The sequence below is a fragment of the Hipposideros armiger genome, unplaced genomic scaffold, assembly GCF_001890085.2.
Source record: "Hipposideros armiger isolate ML-2016 unplaced genomic scaffold, ASM189008v1 scaffold_1192, whole genome shotgun sequence".
NCBI classification, from domain to species: Eukaryota; Metazoa; Chordata; class Mammalia; order Chiroptera; family Hipposideridae; genus Hipposideros; species Hipposideros armiger.
Window position 1 is genome coordinate 446,373 of NW_017732542.1, and position 13,567 is coordinate 459,939.

The 13,567-nt window shown below is 50.7% G+C and overlaps 1 protein-coding gene across 1 annotated transcript; it reads left to right on the forward strand.

Annotated features, from left to right (window-relative positions):
* The first annotated feature begins 8,605 nt into the window (after positions 1–8,605).
* ZSCAN10 (zinc finger and SCAN domain containing 10) lies at positions 8,606–11,838 on the forward strand. The gene is made up of 5 exons (XM_019632886.1): positions 8,606–9,001; positions 9,231–9,498; positions 9,696–9,760; positions 9,921–9,978; positions 10,310–11,838. The coding sequence occupies exons 1-5, from the start codon at positions 8,606–8,608 to the stop codon at positions 11,836–11,838; spliced, it is 2,316 nt and encodes a 771-aa protein (XP_019488431.1).
* The last annotated feature ends 1,729 nt before the right edge of the window (positions 11,839–13,567 follow it).

Below are 13,567 nucleotides of genomic sequence, written 5' to 3' on the forward strand. Positions count from 1 at the left end.
CACTTTGGCCATTGTTATGGTCCAGGCAAGAGATGATGGTGACCTAGACTTGGGTGATGGCAGTGGAGGTAGAGCAACAGGCAGATTTGAAAAATATTTAGGGTATCAGACCTAAGGAAATTGGAGACCAATGAGATGTGAGAATGAGGTAAAGCAAGGGGGACAAGGATAAATTCCAATTTCTGGCTTAAGTGACTGAATGGATTATACCACATTTACCAAAATAGAGAATACTGGAAAAGACAGGTTTGATGTGGAATATTAATTCAATCTATATTTGGTGAGGATTTACTATGTGCTAGGCACTGGGGATACAGCAGTGAATGGCAACAAAGCCACTCTCATGGAGCTTACATTTAAGTGGCTGGGTTGGTTTTGAACATGAAGACTTTAAGACATTTATGAGACAACCAAGTAGCAATGTCATGTGGAAAGAGTTGAGAAACAAAATATAAATACAGGGGTATTGGCACTGAGAATGGTTACTGAGGCCACAGTGGCTATGAAATCACCAAGGGAGGCATATTAGTTATCTCTTGCTCCATAACAAATAATCCCAAAATATTGCAGCTTAAAACAAATACTTGTTATCTCAAGGTTTCTGCACTGACAGGGCTTAGATGGGTGCCTCTAGCTCAAGGTCAAAAGTTATAATCAAGTTTTCAGCTGGGACTGTGATCTCATCTTAAGACTTGACTGAGGGGAGGGGAATCCATGTTGTCTGGCCTTGGTCCCTCACCACATGGGCCTCTCCACAGACATGGCTCCCTGGGTGAGCGAGCAAGTAAGAGAGTGAGAAGGTGCATATGAGGGCCCCCAAGAAAAACCACAGTCTGTTTACAAACTAACCTCAGAAGTGACACTCCATCATTAAACAGACTGGATTCTATTTATTAGACGCAATCACTAAATCCAGCCCACGCTCAAGGGAAGTGGATTCCACAAGGGTGTGAATGACAGGAGGCAGTGATCACTGGAGGCTGGGAGGAACTGGAGTAAGAAGAGGCCCCCTAAGCCAGAGCCCTTTCAGGATACCAATAATTAATGATTACATAAAGAAAGAAAAGGTGAAGAAGACTGAGAGGAGACACTGGATAAGTAGAGAAAGAAAAAAAAAATAGAAGAATATGGGTCCCAGAAGCCAAAAGAGTTGTAAGGAAGATGGAAGTTCAAATCCACTGAGAGGTCAAGCTGGAAACCAGTGAACCACAGAGACATGGTCTGTGGCTTACAGTCCAGTGGGGGAGACAAATGAAAGCCAAGTAAACAAAAAAGCAGCAAGTGAATTACAGACTATGGAAGTGCTATGAAGGAAACAAGAGTGCACACAGAGAGAACATCTTTTAAAGGGTGGACAGAAGCACTCTTCCTAAGGAGACTGAAATTTAAGAATGAAAAGGAATTGGCAAACTGGGGGTGTGGGTGAAAACATTCATTCCAGGCCAGGCCAGTGGGGTGGGATCAGATTGGCCTGTTCAGAAATTGAAAGGCAGTGGCTGGAATATGACAGGCAAAGGAAAGGAGGGTGTTAGATGAGAACCATGGTAGGAAGGGGTCGTGGATGGGCCCCCAAGGGTAAGCCATCTGGGTTTAGTTCTAAGTGAGATGGAAAGCCACAGATGAGCTTGGAGCAGGAGAGTGAAAGGACTCAATTAAATGACTTGCCAAAGTTACACAGATAGTAGCAAATGGCAAAGCTGGGACTGCAGCTCAGGCCTTCAGAGCTTCAGATCTCCTGCCAATGAGACAGACAAGGAGATGAGAAGCTTGGAGGACAGCGAATTTACAGACATTGAAGAAAGACTGGGACAAGCCAAGGCTCACCTCATGTTGTCTTCAAAATCCCCCATGCTTCTGTGCCAGGGCTGGCCCTCAGTGAGGGGTCTGGCTGTGCCATAAACACCCTCCAATTATTCCTTCAAGATTGTGACAGCCCAGAGGAAAATACTGGAGTTACATCTTCAGGGAAAGATGTTACTGACGCAGTTTAGAGGCAGGCACTTAAGCCACTAGATTAACCAGAGGCTATTCAGGGATCATAGTGCTTTTAATAGCAATTCTTCCCAGAGTTGTAGATGAATTTCTCCCTTTTGTCTTGAATTATTCTAAATGGAGGAACCCGATGGAAATTGAAAATACAGGGAAATTCGTTTCTCTTTTGCAATCTCTGAAGAAATGAGGAAAGATGAAGAACCCATCAGTCAGTACTGTCAGGTGCTTTTGCTTACCTTGTTGATACTAGACTTAATTTCTTTTTCACATTTTAATAAATAAGTGGTAAGTTGGGTGTTTTTTTTTTTTTTTTTTTTAAAGCTGAGCCATCCTGCTACCTGTTGGCAGCTCAGCGGCTGCTCAGCTTGGGCTGGACTCGAACCGCTATTGCTCAGAGCTCAAACTCTTGAGCGAGCTCTTAACCAAGTGAGCCACTCAGCCGGCCCTAAGGGTGTTGTTGTTGTTTTTTTGACAAGAATTACTTCCAAAAAAAATCTAAGACAACGATACAATAGTTTAAGTTTGCATTTTCAAGATAATTTTAAGAGATATTAAAATATAGCCCAAATAGGTAGATTAATATTAAAAGTCTTTGGGGGACATGTTTATCATTTACTAAATGGAAATAAGTAACAATCCAGCGACCTCACAAGAATTTTCGTGTTTGTGGATAACACTCAGGGAGAGGGGAGTGTATTTTCAAAGATCGGGAAGAATTTGAATATTCATTAAGCCTTTTTTTTTCTTTTTCCTGCAAAGTAACTTGAGTTAACAAGAGAAGTCAGAAGGAATCCCTGCTTCGGGGACCTGGTCCTGCCCAGGCTTGTAAGCCTCATGGGGGCAGCACTGGTCCGTTCCACTCAGCCCTTATCCCTAGGGATGGGAACATTGCCCAGCACACATTAGGGAAGCAAATATTTCCCGAATGAATGAATGAATGAATGGTGTACGCACTTGGTGGGCCAGGAGCAGGGATATTAGGCAAAGCCCATACGCGGGTGGAGGTTTAGGGACGACAGAGGCCAAAAGCTAGTGTTGGTTTTGCCCATTTCAGGCATCTGCCTTTCTGACTGGATGCTATTTCCGGTAGTTGGGTCTAGCAGGTCTCTGATTTTCTAACGTATTTCCAGGAAAAGTGTGCGCCTGAGTCGGAGGCCCTGGAAATCCGTGTTAACAGCGAACCCTGAATCTTCCCGCTGCTCTCCCAGCCACCTTTCCCAGGCTCTCACTCCGGAAAAACCCCGGAGACAACCGGATCGGATTCTTACCCGGACAGGCCAAGTTCCTGCAGTTCTCCCGGTTCAGCCGTCCACTCCGAGGGGTCAGGTGCATGGCCACGTCCTCTAGGGCCATGGCAGTGGGGGCGCAGGTCAGTCCTGGGGGCAGGGACAGGGGCAGCAGCAGCAGCACACGGAGCCTGTCGGAGGGCCCAGGTCTGGGGCGCGCTGGAGCAGCCTCCGCCCCGCCCCGCCCCGCCCCGCCCAGGCACTACCCAGGGGTGGGGTTTCCCGGCTCCGCGGGGCGGGGCCGCAGCGGATTACGAAGCCGGCCGGAGGAGTCCGCTCTGTGGAGCGCCGGGAGGGAGGCGAGCAGCAAACTTTGGAAGACCGTGGTTCCCGCCTGGCTGCTCCTTAGTTGTTTCCTCTGTCCGGACACGTGCCAGGCTCTGGGCTACGCGCGCGGAGGATGCCGAACAAAGAGAAACACCACTGTCCACAGGGAGCTTGTGGTCCAGTGAAGCCCACACTAGACAATTAAATAAATGAACAAGATAAGCTCCGGTGCTAAATGCCGGAAGACAACTTACTATCTGGCAGAGGAGCCAGAGCAAGGCAGGATCTGACCCCGAGGGACCCGGGCCTAGGGGCGGCCAGCCCCGAGCCTTTGATGACCCCGAGTCCCCAAGACATGGTGCCATGGGGGTGTCCACGGACCCTGAACGCTCAAGGGACACCGCAGATTCCCCTGAGGAAGGCGCCCTCTGGGCTGCCGCCAACAGCACAGCCCAAAAACGCCCCTTAGAGCAAAAGGAAAGGCTTGACTTCGGAGTTAAGAGTCAGTGGTGAGGTCACTTCCCCTCCCAGGAGACCCTGCTTTGTCATTGGTAAATCTGGGGACAAAATCCACCTGGCAGGATTCTTGGGAGGATTTTATATGGCAATGTTGATGGCGCCCTCTCTTCCCCCATTACATGCTCCTGTTCTGTTTTCTTCTTAGCGCCCACCACTGTTGGCTCCTGGCCCCTAAGCGCAGGGCCTGTTCCTCCTTACCGCTGTGTTCTCAGCACCTAACAGTTGTGCCTGGCACAGGGCAGACCCATGGCAAAGATTCGTTGCATGAATGAAATGTCTAACAAAGAGCCCGGCACACAGCAGGCCTTTTAAAATGGCAGCTCTTGTCTCCTCAAAAAAGTATAGGCTGACAGACCGCCAAGGGGAACAGGGCCAGTTCTGATTAAAAGGGGCACAGATCCTACTTGGAGGGGTAGTTAGATTCATATGCAGTCCGGGGTGGAAATGTGGTTAGTCGCTTTGTCTTTATTTCTTTGGCCCCGCCCAGCCTTCTCCCCACCCGGTTCCCAAACTGGGAGGTTAAGGGTTAACTCTAGGAAGCCCCCCTCATCACCTGGATGGGACTGGGGCAGGGAACTTCCTGTTCCATTTTCCCGGAGTCCTTCCCCAGGCTGGCCAAGCCTCACTTTGGTCCTGGGGCCCTCAGAGAATTCCACCTCTGGAGTGAGGACTCCGAGTGGTGAGTTGCAGGGAGGCCTGGGGTGCAGGCTGCCAAGGCAGACAGAAGGGGTCACAGCAGCTTGGAGAAGGAACTGGGGGTGGGGGTGGGGAGCTGTTCCAGGCCTCGATGGTGGGATGGGGGGTTCAGTGGCTGGAAGAAAGTTGGGGGTGCGGGTGGTCTGTGCTGGGAAGGAGCCCAGTGCCAGCTAGGTTGGCCCACATCAGGGAGGTTTCAGGACTTCTTGTGACATGGGCTTGTTGTACCCACTGGGGAGGGGAAGGCAAGGCTCCATTTTCCCCCAGGTGGACTGACCGACCTCATCGACTCAGCCTAGCACCGGAAGGGGAGCCTGGCTGACAAAGACAAGCCTCTCTTGGTAGCAGTCCAGGGAGAAAGGGAGAGTTCCTGCCTGAGGACCCCGGCTCTGGGCTTTCCGGTTGTCTGAGTGGGTTTCCACGCAGCACCTCCACCCCAGGCTGGTCCAGCATTTGCCTCTCCACCTCTTTGGGCTGCAAATTAAGCTGGTCAAATATTAGAGGGTGGCTGTAGAGTCTCCCCACCCCCCACCCCAGCCCACCCCCTACAGATGTGCATATTAACAGAGCTTTTGTCTTGGAGACCTGGGGTGGGGGGGAGGGAAAGACTCTAAGGCCAACTTCCCTTGAATTCACCTCTTTCAAACCTTTTGGTGAGATCTCACCTGGAGGTTCCGGTACTCAGGGTGCCTAGGCTTGATGGCTGGAATTTGGAAACTCCTTATTTTTTCTGATTCACACTGTGATATTCTGGCTAAGATGAGGCAAACTGCCTAGGGCGGGAGGAACATTGGGTCCTTTTCTGTTTCTGAGCTTTTGCAAGGTGGTCAAGCTCAGCATTCTCACCTTAGAGCAAAACTTGTCTCCAACTGGTGTCGCTTTGAACAAGTTACCCATCCTCTCTGAACGTGGTCTCTGCACGTGTCAAATGGAAAAATTATAATTTACCCTGTGGGCTGGAGTGGGATTAAGCGACCTATATAAATGAGCACTGAGTACCTGCCAGCTGTTAATTCAGGGTTCCTGATTACATGTGATTGGTTCTCTAATTATTTTGCTCTTGCTACTAAAACACAATGAAACAAAAACCCATTTTCTTGACTATTCTGCAGATTTTTCTGCACCAATTTTGCATGCATTCCTCAAAAATTACAGCTGCGAGGTACCCATTATATCCTCGTTTTGTTATTTCTACTAACAAACATTGAAGTCACTGCAAATGCTAGGTGAACAGTTATCGAAGGAGATCAGGGTAAGAAAGAGACCCAGTTCCTACTCGCAGGCCAAGGGGAGAAATACACTCAACCAAGACTGTAGCATAGCGTGTCACGGGAGGGAGAGAGACGAGTGGCTAGTGGGTTGTGGAGTCCCAGAAGTGAGACGACAATGGATGGAGGGAACCAGTGGTTAAAAGAAAAGCTCTACGTAAAAGATGCCAAATTGCAGGAAAGAATGGAGGTTGGACAGACTGAGGGGAGACTGATGAGATGCTGAAGGGTTGGGGTGAGGCTGGGGAAGTACTGGAGGGAGGAGGAAGACTAGAGAGAAGCAGGAAAGTGGGGGAGGGGAGGGAAGCTGCGAAGATGCTCGGTGGAAGCTGGAGAAGGGGCGGGCCTGGTCAGGTGGTCAGGATGTAGGTCTGGGTCTTTGTTTTAGCATCTTGTTCCTCGCCTTCTCTAAAGCTGAAAATGCTAGAACCAGATTTAAAAACAACAACAAAAAAACCACCCAGGTTTTCTCTGTTCTACCACTTCATATTTGACTCACCCCACCTGAAAAGTAGGTTCAGAGAGCCCTCAGCCCCATATCTAGAGGGCACAACAAACTCCAAAGCTCTGGACCAGGCTGACTTCTCCCTGGCTCCATTGCCAAGGCTGGGTTACCTTCTTGGGCAAATGTCTGTACCTCTGAGCATTGGTGTCCTCAGCTATATAAAGGGACCAACTATTAGCTGTGCTCACTTGTGTTACTACCCCGAAATAATGAGAACAATAATACTAGCCCTTATGCACACCTGCCATCTACTCCCTTTAGGTGGTGGGAAGTGATGTGGAGGCTTTCTTCTCATTCCTCTGCCTGGGGTGTCCATAGATGGGAGTGGGAGTGGGGAAACAGGTTTGGGAGAAACACATTTGTAGCACTGAGGCTGGAGAGCAGGGAGGGCGGAGATGTTGCAACTTGGGTTTCTGTATACATAAAATAATTCCTGCCTGAATTACAATAAAATATAACAGTACCCCAAAGCTCTAGAACAAAAATACAGGCCTGTTCAGAAAAGGGTAAGCCTTCTGGGCTGTGCTAAAGGGCTGAACTACGTCCCCTGTGGGTGGGACTGAACTTGGGGCAGCTCCCACTTTAGTAGCTGGGCCACCCCAGAAAAAGAAGGCGTATCTCCACAGAACTCTTTAGGGGAAGAGGGGCTCAGTTGGCTCCAGATGAGAGGTGGGGGAGGTTGTCAGTCCCGTGGCTCCAGTGCCCCCTGGTGGCTAGGTGGAAACACTTCATTGCTAGCCAGATTCACAGGGTACCTTCCAGAGGAGTAGACCAAGGAATAATCCAGAATTTTAAAAAATAACATAAAAAAGGAAATGACTGACTTTCTCATCCATTCCACCAGCTCCCATGGGCATAACCACTAGAGGCCTTTGAAACAGGCAAGGTAGCTTTGGCCTGCCTTGGAGACAGAAAACCTCTGTAAGCTGTAAGCCTCAATCTCTCACCTAGAGAGCCATCCACCCATCCCAGCTCCTCAGCTTACTCTGGCCTCAGTCTCTGGGCATGGAACCCAGGGAAGTGAGGTAACTTGAACACCAGGTGGGAGTTCAGCCTTGTACAGATCAACTAACTGGGTGGCTTTGGCCTTGATGTCTAAGAGTCACTTCCAGAGCCATAAAGTGAGGGCCAGATTGTCTAGTCAAAGAGAAATCATATATATAAGATTTCCTCCTAACCTTTTATCTTTAAAACTTCCAGAGAAGTTGAAAGAGCAGTGCAATAAATATCTATATGACCATCTCCCAGATTGTTATAATTTTGCCACTTTGGCCCTGTCAGTCCATAAATCTGGCTGAGCCCTCATGCTCCTTTACTTCCAAACCCTTAAACATCTAAGAATAAAGACATTTCTTCAAACCACAAAACTGAAATTACATCTCAGAAACGCATCTCCATTATCATCTAGTGCCCCAACCATATTCAAATTTCCCCAACTGACCCCAGATTGTCTCTTAGAGCCTTTTTAAAAAAATCAATCCAATCAAGTTTTGTGCACTGGGTTGTAAAGGATGGTAGTCTCTTCTAGAGCAATGTGCCCCCACAGGCACTTACTTTTTATAACAGACTCTGAAATACTGGGGCCAGCTGTTTTGGAAAATGTTCAGTCTTTAGAATTTGTTCAATTGTTTCCGTGAGTGGATCACTTGACCTGTTCTTATTGCCTTAAATGCCCTTTAAACTGGAAGTTGGGTATGAAGGCTGAATTGGATTGCAATAGGACATTTTTGGCAAGGACTCTACTTCAGTGGTACCATTTACTCCCCGTGGCATGACATCAAGAGGCAGAAAAAACCAGATTGTCCTCTCTTGGGGATGCCAACTTTGATTGCTTGGGTAAAGTGAGAAGTTCTAACTGCTGCTGGAGGGGACGGTAATAGAGAACTGTCCGTTTTCTCTGGCTTTTGGTGCATTGGTCTGGCTGAGCCATTGCCCATGATCAGTGCAAGAAATGGTTCTTCTGGAGGCCACATCTTTAGGCATCTCTTAACATCACAGGTGTGGGAGCAGAGAGGGAGAGAGACCTGAGAGTAGGAGCAGCTGCGGTGAGGTGTTTCCCCCCAAGGTGAAGGATGCTTGTAGAAACTGTTCCAGCTGCGCGGGAGCCAGAGCAACTTGGAGCAGTCAAACTGGAGGAGGAGGAGGAGGAGGCTCCTGGTCTTCCCAGGAGGCCAGAGATCAGGCTCCGGCCAGAGGTGGCTCACCAGCTCTTCAGATGCTTCCAGTATCAGGAGGACATGGGGCCCAGGGCATCGCTGAGCCGGCTCCGGGAGCTCTGTAGCCACTGGCTGAGGCCAGCGCTGCACACCAAGAAGCAGATACTGGAGCTGCTGGTCCTGGAGCAATTCCTAAGCGTGCTGCCCCCACACCTCCTGGCCCGGCTACAGGGCCAGCAGCTCAGGGATGGTGAGGAGGTGGTGCTGCTGCTGGAGGGTGTCCAGAGGGAGTCCATTGACGTGGGACCACTGGTAAGAGGGTGGCAGCCCGGAGGGCTGGACAGCAGGTGGGAAAGAGAAGGACTTTATTGACCCATTAATAAATCACTGAACATTCCACTTTCCTCCCTCCAACAATTCCTTAACTTCCTAACTCCTTCCCTGTCTGACTTCCACCTTCCTTGGACCCATTTACCTTGGGAATCACTGGGACATGGATTACCACCCTGTCTGTTGCCTAACATGGATGTGTTTTAAACAGGATTTTAGTTTTAATGCTGGCAAGACTTATCCCCGTGCAGACATCACCTTGGAAGAACAGGGGGGCCCTTCCCAGGTCTCTAGCCTAAGCCCCAAAAAGGAAGTGCCCCCAGAAGCGCCTTTAGCCCTGGAGCCATTGCAGGAACTTCCATCATCTCAGCCAGGGCCCTCCCAGCCTGCTGAGCTGGGGGTCTGGAGACGCCCCCCGAATTCAATGCAGCCACTGAGCCCAGGTCCCAAGAGGACATTCCAGGCCCTACAAGAGAGTGGTGAGGAGCAGATGCCCAAGGAAGGTGGGAGCTGGGAGGCCAGGTGGGGAGGACAGTGGGGAGTCTCTCTAGTTGACAGGAATGGGGGAGCCAAGATATCTCTCATGGGGCCCTGGCAGCTGGTGCACATCCTCATAGCCTCATGGTGGATAAGGCTGGCTTCTCACAGTTCTTTCTTTCTCCCTCTATGCTGTCAGCCCACCAGGGCCCCAAGCTGTGGCCTGAGGAAAACTCCCACGATCAGGAGCTGGCAGCTGTGCTGGTGAGTTGGACCAGTCCCCTCAATCCAGGTCGTTCTGCCTTTGCAGTTTTAACAAATCCATGTCTTCCTGAATTTAAGCCTCGAAAACTCTTCATCCCTCTCAGGTCCCAGAGAACTGTTCCTTACTTAGCCAGGGTTTCTGTCTCTCCTTTTGTTACAGGAGTCTCTGACCTTTGAAGATGTCCCAGTGAAGAAGGCGTGGTCTGTGCACCCTCTGGGTAAGAGGCCCTTCCTGGGCTTATGACCACTGAAGGCTCTTTGTTTTTCTGAAGCTTCAGACCCTACCTGACACTTTGGCCTCTGTGGCTAAAAGTGGGCTAGTTTGATGAGAAGATAAGTATATTCAAAGGCTCCAGACTGGTATATCTGGTCTAATCATCAACCCCTTTAACTCTGAGCTTTTAAAATACATGGTCATGTGAATGCTTGCTAATGGGTATGAGTGCTTGCCAGGGCTGCCTGGCCTGTTTCCAGGCAATGAGGTTCTGGCGATGCTTAGGAAGCCCCTAGGAATTGAACTGACCGTCCTGTTTCCTGCTTCTTTTACAGGATTTGAAAGCAAAATCCCAGACGAGGAGTTTAAAGACGTGCCCAAAGGAGCTGCCTGGCCTGCTGCCATCTCGGCAGAGTCTCTGGCAGGTAGTCCGGGGGTGGCAGAAGAGCCCCACGCGCAATCACTTGAGCAGGCCTCTGGGACGAGCAGCTCCCTTGGAGGAGGGTCACCTCCCTGCAACAGTGATGTTCTAGAGGCCAAAGTGACTGCCGGGGGGCCCCGCTCGGAGCCAGATATGAAGTTCATCTGCACAGAGTGTGGGGTGAGCTTCTCAAATCTGACTCGCCTGGAAGGGCACCAGCTGTGGTCTCACCCCAACTCACGGTCCTTTCAGTGCACATGCTGCGGAAAGACCTTCGGCCGCAACTCCATCCTCAAGCTGCACATGCGCACGCACACAGACGAGCGGCCACATGTCTGCCATATCTGCAGCCACCGCTTCCGCCAAAGCTCACACTTGAACAAGCACCTGAAGACGCACTCCGAGCCAGCCTTTCTGTGCGCTGAGTGTGGCCAGGGCTTCCAGAGCCGAGCCAGGCTCCTGCAGCACCTGCTGGCGCACGCCCAGGACCAGAAAGACCCCGGCAGCCAGGAGACCAAGACCGAAGTGCCAAAGCTGGCCGTTGTCCTGTGCTCCCATTGTGGCCAAACCTTCCAGCGCCGCTCCAGCCTCAAGCGCCACCTGCGGATTCATGCCAAAGACAAGGGCCACCAGCGCTCGGAGCGCAGGCCCTACGTATGCAGCGACTGCGGCAAGGCTTTCCGGCGCAGCGAGCACCTTGGGGCCCATCTGCGCGTACACACAGGCGAGCGGCCCTTCTCCTGCCTGGTCTGCAGCCGCAGATTCAGCCAGAGTTCCCAGCTAGTCTGCCACCAGCGGGTACACACTGGCGAGAAGCCCTACGGCTGCCCGCAGTGTGGCAAGCGCTTCGTGCGCCGGGCTGGCCTCGCCCGCCACCTTCTGACCCATGGTGGCCCGAGGCCCTACCGCTGCACCCAGTGTGGCAAGAACTTCAGCCAGATGCAGGACCTGGCCCGCCACCGGCGCAGCCACACTGGCGAGAAGCCCTGTCGCTGCAACGAGTGCGGTGAGGGTTTCAGCCAGAGCGCCCACCTGGCGCGTCACCAGCGCATCCACACCGGAGAGAAGCCCCACGCCTGTGACACCTGTGGCCACCGCTTCCGCAACAGCTCCAACCTGGCCCGCCACCGCCGTAGCCACACTGGTGAGCGGCCTTACTGCTGCAAGACGTGTGGCCGGAGCTTCCGGCGCAACGCTCACCTGCAGCGGCACCTAGCCACTCACACGGGGGCAGGAGACCAGGCGGTGCCTGCGCAGGCCGAGCCACCCCAGGAGTGTTCGCAGTGTGGCAAGAGCTTCAGCCGCAGCTGCAACCTGCTGCGTCACATGCTGGTGCACACAGGAGCCAGGCCCTACTCATGCACACAGTGTGGCCGCAGCTTCAGCCGCAACTCTCACCTGCTGCGCCACCTGAGAACCCACTCCCAGGAGACGGTGTACTAACTTCGCTCAGGTTCCACCAGGCCTGCCCAGTCGACCTTTTCCTGACCTGCTCTGCAGCCAAGGCCTGCAAAAGAGGTCTGTGTCGGCGTCCCCCACCCACCCCTGTTGGTCTTACCCCCCATCTTCCTTCTGGCTTCACTAACCCTGCATGTTATTTCCTCCCCTCCCCAGAGGCACCTCCTTCTAGCCTCAGGAATGTATTTCAAAATGCCCACAGTAAAACAACGTTCTTGAAAGTGGTCCCCTTTTTCTTTTTTTAAGGTTTACCCAAATGCCATCTGTAAACCTCCCCACTGTGTCACACTGTGATGCTTTTCTCCCTCCCCCACCCCAGCACCTTCAATAGAAGGCTGGATGGGAGCAGGTCTGGGGAGAGTTTCCCTCTATCCCAGAAAGGCCCAGAGTGAGGGAGTGTGTGTGAGTGGGTGGCCATCAATCACAGCCAACTGTGGAGAAGGCCAAGGAATCTCATCCTGGAATTTCTTTTCCTCTGGAGTCCACCCTAATCTGTGCTATCCAATACAGTATCCTCTAGCAATGTGTGGCTATTTATTTTATTTTATTATTATTTTTAAATTTTTTATTGGGGAATTGGGGGAGGGTAACAGTGTTGGGAAATTGGGGAAGGGGACCAGCCAAGTTGTTCTTCAGTCTTCGTTGTGGAGGGCACCAGTTGCTATCTGGCTGCCCATCAGCAGCTCATGGCCTCTAAGCTCAAGGTGCTGTGTTGAATCTTAGTTGTGGGTAGGTGTGGCCACCATTCCATGCAGGAGTTGAACCAGCAGCCTTGTTGTTAAGAGCGCACGCTCTATCCACTGAGCCATCTGGGCAGCAGCTCAGCTCAAGGTGCCAAGTTCAGTCTTAGTTGCGGGTGGGCGTATCTTGTTGTTACACCAGCTGAGCCATCCTGCCACCTGTTGGCAGCTCAGCAACAGCTCAGCTTGCAGCGTCACTGGCCCTTATGGGAATCGAACTGGCGGCCCTGTTGCTCAGAGCTCGCGCTCTTAAGCCAACTCTTAACCAACTGAGCCGTTCAGCCTGCCCAATGTGTGGCTATTTAAATTAATTAAAATCGAATAAAATTTTAAATTCCAGATTCAGGATGATTATGGGAAACCTATTGGTTTGTAATGTTGGTAACTAACTTAAGTGGAAAATGCTAACAGGTGAAATGAAACCTGCCTGTAGCCAAACCGGGTTGTCAGTAGGGAACCCCTGACCACCCATAAGTCTCTAAACCCAAAACTAGATTGTTGGTGTACCCCACCTTCTTTTTCCTACATATCAGGCATTCTTGGCCTTCCTCACTCTCCCATGGACAGACTTTTGTTTTGTTTTGTTTCTTTGAGGATAGCTAAAACTTGTACTTCACAAGAATTAAAGTTCATTATACATTAACCAGGTGCTAGAGTTTAATATCTATTTCTTTGGTGTTACAATACTGATAGTCTTAATCACAAATAAAACCAAAAACCGAAGAACAATATTTGATCAAAAGAGATAATTAGATAAATATCTACTTGCGATCAGAAGTGTCTAAGGGAAAAAAATAAGGCATAATGCAGAAGGAATTTAGGAAGTAAAGAGGAATTAAATTCACTTTTTTTTTTAAAAGATTTTATTGGGGAATTACGGGAGGCAACAGCGTTGGGGAATCGGGGAAGGGGAACAGACAAGTTGCTGTCCTTTTGTTCTTCAGTCTAGTTGTGGAAGACATCGCTTCACTGGC

What these genes read in the sequence shown, in the direction of transcription:
- ZSCAN10 (XM_019632886.1), top strand. Translation starts at nt 8,606, where the DNA reads ATGCTTGTAGAAACTGTTCCAGCTGCGCGGGAGCCAGAGCAACTTGGA. An exon ending in CCATTGACGTGGGACCACTG is followed by an intron (nt 9,002 to 9,230) that starts GTAAGAGGGTGG and finishes TGTTTTAAACAG; the next exon opens with GATTTTAGTTTTAATGCTGG. An exon ending in AGGAGCTGGCAGCTGTGCTG is followed by an intron (nt 9,761 to 9,920) that starts GTGAGTTGGACC and finishes CTTTTGTTACAG; the next exon opens with GAGTCTCTGACCTTTGAAGA.